We start from the raw sequence: 11332 nt of genomic DNA, 5'->3' as shown, positions 1-11332 counted from the left end.
AGTGCACTTAGACCTTTCCACAGTCGACACAGTAGGACGAGAAGGTATCACACAGTGATATAAAGACCGATCAACTGTGTTCTGCTCTGCAGAGCAAGTTGTTGCACAGACTCAAGGTTGGCAGTTCGATCCGCAGCCTCGCCTCGTCCATGTGTCGAAGTGTCCTTGGGCTAGACGCTGAATCCCAAATTGCTCCTAATGGTGGGCGAGCAGCCGTTGCCATTGGAGTGTGAACGTTTGGGGGTGGATGTGACTGATGTGAACCATGTTGAGACTGCTGAAGTGGTAAAATTATGTCTGCAAACTCAACTGAACTGTTATTTCGGTGGTAAGCTTTAAACATGTTCTTAAAAGCAAGGGAATAGGTACCGATTTAGTCTCTTTCTGAAAATCATACAGCATTCTCTGTCACTGTGACATGCTGGACAGTGTGTGTCAATCCATGTAAGTGAGGAGAAAGAAACCTTGACATAAATGTTGAAAAAGAAAAGGGCAAGTTTTAACACTTTGGAAAAAGAAAAGAAAAAAAGGCAGTTTTATTGCAGTTTTAAATAACACAATATTTACCAACTCTGAACAGCTCTGCATTGGATTTGCAATTTGCATGTCGGTAAACAGACCCACAAACAAGTGTGTCGTGAAATTAATCATAATATAAAAACAGATGGTCACAGGAAAAAGAAAAACAAACTGACGACACATCCTCTCTCCACATCCCCTGCTCACACTACTCTATCAAGCCAACTTTGTAGAAAAAGACAAAACACTCACTCTGCATAGTCACGATGCACTTTGCATTTGTTTTCAATAGATATTTTGTCTACTTTTGTTGTGTAATTTCACATTTTAGTGCCTCTGCAAACCTCGGCAGCAACGAACCTACTGAAGGATTGGATAAGGCCTTAAACTGTCACTCGTCATGACATCGTAGAGCTGTGTCTGGGAATGGAATAAACAGAAATAATGTTCATTGTAAACATATTTCTGCCATCATCTTCCGTTTTCATGTATTTTCATATTTTCATAAAGGTCTAATAGGACTATAATATGGCGAAACATTGTCTGTGGACACGTTACAACAGCTCCATCCATCTTGCTTGTGTTATGCAACAGGCAGATTAAGATACACAGACGGACTGATAAGACACAGACAAGTGGACAGAGACGTACAACCCCACCGGGAGTTTTGAAGAGCCGGACCAGTTCAGAGATACATGACATTGCACAAAATCAAGCGACGTGACGCGGGAAGAAGTCAAACCTAAACCAGTTGTTTGCATTCCAGGAAGGTTCGCCGATGAAAGAGTGAAATTGGGAGGAGGACAGGAGGCGGTGCGGCAGCTTTTTTTTTTTTTCCCCCCCTTGCATCTTTTGTCAGACGGTCCCGGGACTGAGAAGCCGCTCTTTCACAAACGCTTGTAAAAGTGGAAGTTGAGAGTTGCCGGGCCCGGGGGGTGAAGGCCAGAGGGGACTCGCGTACAGAAGCGCCACGGACCAGAACAGTTGTCCGTCGAACCTAAAAGCAATCTTTTTTTTGTTTTCACGTTGTCTCAGTGCCTGTCAGGTTGGGTTGGCAGTATTTCTTTGGCTGACCCCCCCCCCTAGCTGGGAGAGAGGGCAGGACTGTTCTCTGTGCTGATGTTGACCAGGCACTCGCTTGACTTCAGGCTCGCCAGAGACTTGCAGCTGGGGATGGAGGCCAGAGACCCACACAGGCCCATCATAGAGGGGGTATAGTCCTTTTCTGAAGGCGGAGGGAACAGGAGTACAAAGGAGCGATCAGTTCAAGTCCGCTCGCCTATTATTCTACAGGACGGTGGCGTGTCATTGTCTCAAGTGTTACCTGAACACCAGGCGCCTCCATTTTGCTTCCCTTCCGTCCTGTGGGATTCCGAATAGCTGACGTCCACTGACAGCAACTCCGTGCTGGGGAAACTCCTCCTGATATGCGCAAAACGGACAAGTAAGTTCGGCAAACAATTGAATGCCTCCAGGCTGTTGTACAAACACTGTTGTACAAACAGGACAGGAACCGTCCCTTTAGGTTGACAAGCAAGACGATTCTTGAGGAACATTTCAGAACCGTCAGTGGTCAAGCAAGAGAATTAAGATTATGTTTTGAAAATTGAGATCAAAACAAATATAGAGTGCAAGAATCGTCAATAGCACGTCTTATGACATTACTGAAAAACTGAAAAGCGATCAGTTATCTCCAGAAACAGTTAAAAGTGTTGTTGACAGAAGGAAGCTCTCGAACCAACTCACTTTAAACAGCTGCAAACACAAGTCAGTTACCGTTGCTGCTTTTTGTTTACCAACTAAACTATTCACACCAAAGTGATGTTGGCCGAGACAATATATGTCGCTTAATGATGTAATGGTTTCGCTCCCAAAAAAAGATACAACGACTTCTGTGGTTACCATAAATATGAACTGATAGGAACAAAATTAAAAATAAACAATACAAAGTGACGGAGAGTCACAATTGTATTTAATTTAAAAAAAAATTAATGAGGGATGTGGGAATGTTCAATCTGGGCGGATTCAAGTTTGACTGTAAAGGTATTTTGTCTCCCTCTAGTGAAGCTTTATATTCAAAGCCCAGGATTTAAAAGTAAATTGTAAAATAATGTAAATTACATTGGTTTGATTCTCCTTTTTTTTTTTGCATTGTCTGCATGTTCTCACTATGCTTGCCTGGGTTTCCTCTGGTTTACTGTCACAGTCCAAAACGTGCAGTTTGAGGTCAAATGTTGGCTAAAGTTGCTTGTGAATGTGTGGTTGTCTATTCCTCAGTTTGTTCTGTGATGGTGACAGTCCAGGGTGGACCTTGCACATGTCTATGGTTAGAAAGAAAAGAAAATGGATGAAATATGGATGCTGGCTAATGAGTTACTGGACTGGGATTGACTCCAGACCCATTTGACCTCATTTCAACTGCAAAGTGTATGGAGTGTATGGAGTATATGGATTTTTAAAAGTCCAGGCAATACAGGTGGTATAATCACTATATACTGTTTTTTTTCTGCTCAATCTGTGTTTTTCTAGCTGTAGGACAAAGACTAAAGTAAACATGTAACGCATACTAACTGTCCAGTTGTAGATCTGTGTGGGAAGGAAGCAAACAGACCTGCGGAACAGCTTCAGGTCTTCTTGGCTGCTGTACGGCTGGAGTGTCGGCCACTGGTTGACGAGAGGAATCGAGAGGTTTTTGGCCAGATGGTTGGAGTCACATGGAATCAAGCTCGTCCTGACGTGGACAAACACGAGACGCCGCCGTAACCATCAAAGTCACGATGCTCACCACGGCTCAGGTTGCACAAGTTTACTGATATTATTCACAGGGTGCTCAATGTGAATATCTGGACACCGCCTGCAACTCACAGTTGCTCCTGGAGCTCGAGGATGACGGCCTCCAGTTCCTTCTTCTCCTGCCGGCTCTGGCTCTGCAGCTCCTCCAGACGAGTCTTCAGCCGCTTGTTTTCTGCCTCGGTGTTTTTCAGCTGCGACTCGCGCAGCCGCACCAGCTCCTCCAGGTAACCCTGACAACACCAGTCCACACTCATGAAGAGAAGAGTTCACTGTCTGATACTAATATTAGACATCCGCCATCCGCGAGGCTCGGCATTCAAGAGGAATGATCTTTATGTTGGTTTGGCATCTGCTCAAAGAAACACACCGTGCCGTCAAAGGTTTTGGGCAAATTTCAAACTTAATTTAAAATCACGAGGATGCCTGCATTTAATGTAGGCCTGACATTCCCGCCTCATATTAGTGGCACATATTCGCTCATAGTTACACGTTGTTTCAACACTTTAAAGAACCTATCACCATTATAAACAGGCCTTTCCTCCGCTAACCTTCTGAGCGTTGACGATCTTGAACCTCTGCTCCATCTTGCGGCACTTTGTGCTCCAGCTCTCCTCGTCAGTCACCAGCGGGATGTACGGGTGCTCGGGGATGCTGTCCTCACTCGCACTGCTGTCGACGCTGCGCCGGTCGTCATCGTCACTCATGTAATCGTAACTGTGGCGGGGAGAAGCGGGTTCCACTACATCTCGAAACTCGGCTTCAAAATGCAGGTTTTTTTTAAAATGTGTGAATATGAACATACCTTTGTGTGAATTTCAAGTATGGAGTGTAGTCAATCACTGACGAGGATTTTCCATCCAGAGCTTCCCCTTTAAGGCAGAAACTGTGGGAGAAACAAGGCTGAAATAAGAGTTTACCTTCTGCCTAAAATACATCTGTATGCCAGACAAGGCTGCTCACCTGAAATCAATGGCTCCGAGTCCTATGAGCATCCCTGTCAGCACGGTGGCCTCCTCCCTCAGCATGATGGCGCCCTCCGCATAGAACCTCCTGGAGCACGCACACACACACACACACACACACAAGCATGTTTGAATGCGCTGGAGCAGCAAGCGACGCCTTCGTCAAGGTTGCAGGGCTGATCTCTGACCTGGTGGTCCTGCCGTCCCTCAGCGCGGTGGCGATGTATTCGGACAGCCTCTTCTCCATCAGGGCCACTCTCACCCAGGCTCGGCCCTGCCGCGGCCAGCAGAGGTTGAAACAGAGTTGAGGCGGAACTCGAGACACGAGCAGCGCAGGAGGCTCTTATTCTTGTGAGCAATTAGTCGCAGATATTTTGAGGCAACGCTCGTCTCCTGCAGACGACTTTAAAACGCACGTTTAAGTTGCAAATATCTCAAGAACGTATGCTTTTCTCTGTTGTTTGACCAAGAAATCACACAGAACACTCCCTCAGAAACCCACATTCATCCTTTCATCTGTACACAACTTAGAGAGCCAGTTCCATCGAAACAACGAGGAAAGGCAGGGTTTACACCGGACAGTTTGTTATTCCATCAAAGGCCAAACACAGAGAGAGAGACACACACACACACACACACACACACACACACACACACACACACACACACACACACACACACACACACACACACACACACACACACACACATTCACGCCTCGGGGCAGTTTAGAGCCACCAATTAGTCTCAAACACATGGTTTAGGACTCTGGGAGGACATATTTGAGAAAGACTCCCAACCCCGACTCAGTTTTGCAATGCGAACACAAAGCACTACCCCACTGTGCACCACTGAAAGGCTAAAACATTATTTTATCGTGTTTTAGCAGCATTGATAAACAAACACTCTCACGATCACTTAAACAGGCAAGTCGGTGTCACCAGGTAACCTCAAACGCATGTATTTGGAGGGATGCTGCTGAGGCCCGCCTTGCCTTTGCTCGTGAGGTGCTGATGTTCTCCATGCTCTCGATGCTGCTGATGCAGCTGTTGGCCACTTTGCCGCAGGCCAGACGGATGTAGTCCCAGTAACTCCTCTGACCGTCGAACCAGCTACTGGAGCCTGTGGCGGGGAGCACCACACATGAAAACCAGTCAAAAATAATAGTGACGCAAGGTGTCATTATCATACACTTTGTCTCTCTCTCTCTTTTTTCCCTTTTCATTATTATTATTGGACACGTGTTGGAGAGTGTGGAGAGGATTGGAGCCGGCAGGCTGGTCACCTTTAAAACGGTGGCTGAGGATGTGCTCAAGAATGGCGGAGAAATTGATGAACTCCTCTGATGAATCATCAATGGGCTCGGCTGTGTATTTCTCCAGCAGTGTTTTCACTGAAAACCTGTGTGTTTGTGAGAGAGAGAGAGAGAGAGAGAGAGAGAGAGAGAGAGAGAGAGAGAGAGAGAGAGAGTAAACATTTGCCCACAGAGAAGCACATCTTGGGAATAGATTAGTCAGGCAGAACATTAATAGATGGTTTACGGCTCCCTTAGTTTCAGTTCACTGAAGGAGGCAGAACATGCCACAGAGCCGGTGAATAAACATTGTTCTACTCTCCTTGTTATTGAGAAACAACATAAGCTCATTTGGTTGTTTTGTGATGACATATGGCACCGCTCTGCCGGCGTGATAGATTTAGTAAAACAATATCAAGCAGTCACCATAAACGCAGAAACTCCCCGCTACGTGAACGTTTCCTGGATCGACCGCCGATCACAGTCTACCTTTCGATTTCCTGGAAACTCTCTCGTCTACACTTCAGACTGATGTCATCCATTTACTGGGAGGAGGACCTTCACTTCACGCTGAGCTTTCAGGAAGCTCCTGCAACTCAATTTGCTTTTTTTTACAGGATGGCTTGAATTTACGAGTCCAGACTGATGTGATACAGTCACTTCCTGTTGTTCCAAGATCCTTAACTCTTTAACAGATGTTGTTGATCGAGAAAGTATTGACACTCCAGTTTTTGCACCTCTTACTGTGTCAAATATTTTACCACATTTTTTTTTAAATAAAAACATTTTGTCCGTGCAATCGTGTGGTAAAAAGAATGCAGACTTCTCATATTATATTATAAGTGTTTTAGTCATTTTCAGGGTGAATTATGGTGATTTCTGAAACTTTATAATTGGAATAGAATTATAAGTGGACTTAGCGAATGGGCCAGATTCAATTTAATAATCCGAATCACCCACATATCCATCTTCTACATTACTTCATTTACATTGGGCTTTGCAGAAGACTGTTATGGACTTGCCACAGAATTGCTCTATAAAACCAGACTGGATCCTCTGTGGAGCTTGTTTGGATCAACAGGCAGTTTGTTTAGTTTTTTTTGTTTTTGCACATCCTTAATCACGAGCAAAATGATGAATCAACTGACTGCCAAATTTCCTAACTATTCAAAAGCATGTTTTTTTTTTGTTGTTGTTCTTCTGTAGACTGTAAAATTAATGTTGTGACCTCTCGTTGGGTTACAGTTCGTTCAGTGCACATGTAGACCCCATGCTGTGGTTTATTTTGAGGAAACATCCTCCTTAGTGGACCACTCCTTAGTATTTTCTACAAGACTAAATAATTCAGCAGTGTTTGCTGTAAGGACACCTGCCAAAAGCTGTTTATCCGGTTCAAATGGGTGACGGTGGCAGATAAAAGAGGCTGTATGGGAAACAGGAACCTCCGGAGACATGGCTTCTGCAGTATACATGAAGATAAATTATAGGTCTTGTTTTGCATAGAAAGTTGATGGCGTGACTAAGAGCGACATGTGCTTGAACACTGTGTTTAAAGTGTGCATTAAAGTGAAAGCCCTGAAAATGACGAGTGCTTCAGAAACACACAGACATGAATTTCCTTCAGCTGATGTGGAGACGCCGGCGCAGACGAGGTTTCTTGAACAGCAATAAAGCAATGAAATGTAGGTTTTCTCTGTCATAGAACTCTTACATAAACAGTATTGATGGGAAGTGTGTGAAATAGAGACGGACAAAGCACAGGAACGGCATATCTGCCACAGACTCCAGCCACTTTCTAGCCTCATGTGAATGAAGCAGGTCTGATAAAAACATTGATAATTATTGACGACGTATGACTGAGAATGTAGTGGCTTGTATAATCTCATGTCACAGCGACTAAATCCCGAGTTGTCCATATGGCTTGGAGACTATTGCAAACTTGTCGCAAGATCCATATAAAGATGGATTTTCTGTCAAAAACCTTTTCATAAAATCGCAAAAAAAAAAAAAAAAAAAAACCCTCAAAGAAACATTTTTGTGATCCCCTATGGAGCGTCTGGTCTACAACTACCAATGCAGTTAACCTGAAATCATCAATAAAACAATAAATATGAATATAAAATATGAATATAAACATTTAAATGGCGACCTGCTGGTGGAGCCGAGTTACACTGTAAACTCATGCTATTCCGTCCATCACATGCATATCAAGACAATGCTGATCTGGGCACAGACCGAGAGCTGGAGGATCACAGTCCCCTGTTGTTCCAAAAGCAAACAATGTCTTATTCATCTGCCTTGACTGGACAATAACTGGCTGCCTGTCCTCAGGACAAGCCCAGTCCCTGGTGTTTTCACTGTATTACACACCGCAGGGCTGTGGAGTGACCCAGATACACCTGTCACATGCTCAGGAAGTGACTGACAGCGCATAGAAACATGTCATTCACACAAATTAATCTTATCTTGGATTATATTTCAGTGCACACAGCAAGGCAAAGCATTATTTTTACCCTGCATGCAGTGATTTTGATTGTTTACAAATAGCAGCTTTAAAGAAGCTGTGGATCATTATAACTGTTGTTTACATTTTGACTCAGCAAAAAGAAGACCTTTTTTTTTTATTTTATTGACGCCTAATACTGGTCTTCAACCTCTACAAGATAATAATTCTCTTTTCTATGCAGTTTCAACCTTTCGCCTGGTCCAGGAGGAGAAAAATATTAAAGCATACATTAACTCGGGTGTCTCATTCATCACATCCGATTGCAAGATAACAGCCCTTAAGAGTTTCTTTGTTGTCCAGCAAAATGAAAAAAATGGAGAGCAATAGGAAGTGAGAAGATATTATCACCACACCATAGGCTGCAGCCCATATGGCAGTATACATTTCCACAGAAGCCTCACAAAGTCCAATTAGGATCTAATGCACAGGGCCTTGCCCTGAGTCCCTGGGGTGCCAGCCAGTCCTGGCCCCAGGAAGGTTGTCGTCATAGCAACCACGCCATCAGTGCTGGAAATTGCACTGACAAAGATGACAGTGCTAAACACACCCAGACAGGCTGGCCTCTGCGTGTGTATGTGTGTGAGGATGAGGATGATGATGATGATGATGATGATGATGATGATGATGATGATGATGATGATGATGATGATGATGGGCTTTAGCTTAAACAAATAGTCCATGTAATGCAAGGTCGTTGTGTATTCCTGTCGGCTGAGCTCGTGAGGATTGAAGAGGGTCAAAATATTCAGCATGGGGTGAGAATTAAAAGAGCAACTTTAGTGTTTTGAAGCAAATAAAATCACATGATCACGTGGAATGAACCAGCAAACACACACATTGAGGCACCACGGCGTCTCCGGTGAGAATCAACTGACCTGCAGACAGTGAGGAGGTTTTTTCTCTCCACCGCCACGTTACGAGCTGACGCTTTTTTCGAGACGTCTCCCATGGCCATCGCTGCCTGCACGCAGCCGGGCTCCATCCAGGAGGAGGAGGAGGAGGAGGAGGAGGAAGAGGAGGCAGCCCTGGTATGAAAGGACCGCTCCCTGTCGGTGGCCGTCCTCAGTCACTCCTGAGCCGGATGGATGCTGCGCGTCCGCATCGGAGCTCTGCGCGTCTCAGCGCGGGCAGCCCGACGCAGGAGGTCGGACCATAACGCGCAGCGCGTGGACGTGTTTTTGTCAGCAGCACTGCTTTATTATTATGAGGACTGAAACAGTATCTGTACACTCACTCCTCCTCCTCCTCCTCCTCACCCCCCCCTCTCTCTCCGCCTCCTCTTTGACCTCATGCCGTCGTCACCGGCTCTTTACGCGTCACGCAGGCGGAAGATGACGGATGAGTCCGGCTGCGGGACGCTGCCGCAGCACTTTCCTGCTCCACATGCAGGATATTTACAATCCGGGTCACACACACCGACTGCTCACTTTATTTATTTGTATCGAACACGTTGGTTGTCGCACCTTATTGGTCAAAATCCCCCGTGCGCTTTGCGCTCCGTGCGCTCTGCTCGGCAACATTTCATACGTATGATGTGATATTTAGAAAAAGTGCACAACCTAAGTAAAAAGATTAGATTTCTAAATTCAGATTATTGGGCTAAAAATGTAATATTCCCATTTGTTGTCCAGTTTGTCATTGTGTCCCATTCCCCCACATTTTGTTGTTTGTTTTCTGCTATATCAAGTTCAAACAAAATTATATATATTATTATGTTGTAAAAACAGCTAGATACTCGCCATTCAAAGCAATTGCAGCAAATATGCGTGTTTTTAAAAAAATATATAAATAATCAATAGTTTTAACCTTCACTTTCTGAAATAAAATAATAAAAAATGACATAATGATGGAAGAAAACCCAATAACCCAAATATAACCCAAATAATAACCCAAAAATCAAGATCAACACTTCACCTGATGGACTGATCAGGCCGTACAGAGAAGAAGTCAAACACACACTGTTATGAGCTTGTGTGTTTTAAATGATGGTGACTTTTTGGCATGTACGTCTCACTAAACATGTTTCTGTATAAGTTAATAGTTTCATTAAAATTATCCAGCATAAATTGTGCTTAAAATTACAATAAAATGCATGTAAAATGTAATTATTAAAATGCAATTTTATCAATTTCTATGTAGCAAGAAATGGGCTGGGGAAAAAAAAGTCCAAGAATATAATTTGAGTTGGGTTTATTTATTTATTTAATTGGTGACTGGAACATCTCACAGTATTATTCACAATATAACAAAGCACAGCCAACAAAATCTCCCGGAATATCTCATTTCTGTAATATCACGCTCACCAGACGTCATATTGAACTTGTGGTGATCTTATCTGTCGTGGCAGAAACTGTGCTCGGTGTCGTTTCAGCTCCCGAAAATGGTTCAAGTACAATAACGGTGATATCATCACCATTGCGGTCATCGCGATGGATCATTTCCTCAGTTTGTAATTTCCGATCAGCATCCTCTCCTCCTCCTCCTCCCTCCCTCCGTTATTCCTGCTCCATGTGGGGGAGGCTCCCGTTGTGGCCCAAGTCTGTGTTGCAGAGCCTCCAGTGTGGAGACACTTTGATCCCCCAACCCCTCTTTTCTCTCCAATGAACTGACAGCTGCTCTCCACCATTGCGTGGTGGGGGTTGGGACTTGGTGGAGGTTTTGTTCTGTCGGAGGGGACAATTGCTCATGCATGTGTCTGCTGCTCTTTGGAGAGGTTGTTTTAATGTACAATGAAGTTGGTGATTCCTTTGTGTATTACTGTGTTGACTTTAGGCCACGCAAAGTTCGGGCTCTGTTTCTGGGGGTTTGATTATGAAACGTGGGTTTTGCATAGAGCCTGATAGTAATGTTATGTCACGGTGTCGTGAAAATTTAAAAAACGTGTCAGAGAATTCTTTTCACTACGCGGTAATACTTTGCTCTACAAGCTATTTTGTGCTTGAATCGTGTATGGCTCTCCTTTTTTGTATTAGAAATAGAGGGAGCAGTTCAGATGGCTCCAACTTAAACATGTTATAATTATCACCACGTGTCAGAGCCTCATAAAGCACCAGGGTTTCTTTTCATCCGAAGTATTACATATGCTTATAAGCTCTTGATGGTGATGGTGCTTTTCCATGCAATAATACAAAAAAAAAAAAAAAAAAGGATTGTGATTCAGCTTGAAATGTTGAATATAATTCACTACAATTCTAGCGTCATCCTGTGTGTGGAGCATTACCTACATATACAAGCATAGTCTCAGGTCAGTTTATTCCA

At 44.0% G+C, this 11332-nt stretch overlaps 1 protein-coding gene across 1 annotated transcript; it reads right to left on the bottom strand.

Moving 5' to 3' along the window:
• Positions 1-1601: 1601 nt before the first annotated feature.
• Positions 1602-9056, bottom strand: rundc3ab (RUN domain containing 3Ab; the record flags this gene model as incomplete). The annotated part of the gene is made up of 11 exons (XM_080517132.1): positions 1602-1744; positions 1844-1941; positions 3131-3250; positions 3385-3542; positions 3861-4026; positions 4115-4195; positions 4273-4362; positions 4463-4548; positions 5269-5396; positions 5560-5675; positions 8950-9056. The coding sequence occupies 11 exons, from the start codon at positions 9054-9056 to the stop codon at positions 1602-1604; spliced, it is 1293 nt and encodes a 430-aa protein (XP_080373258.1).
• Between the last annotated feature and the right edge of the window lie 2276 nt (positions 9057-11332).

Source organism: Blennius ocellaris (assembly GCF_963422515.1).
Source record: "Blennius ocellaris genome assembly, chromosome: 21".
Taxonomy (NCBI): domain Eukaryota; kingdom Metazoa; phylum Chordata; class Actinopteri; order Blenniiformes; family Blenniidae; genus Blennius; species Blennius ocellaris.
Note: the sequence above shows the minus strand (reverse complement) of the source record. Positions and strands in the feature narration are given on the sequence as shown.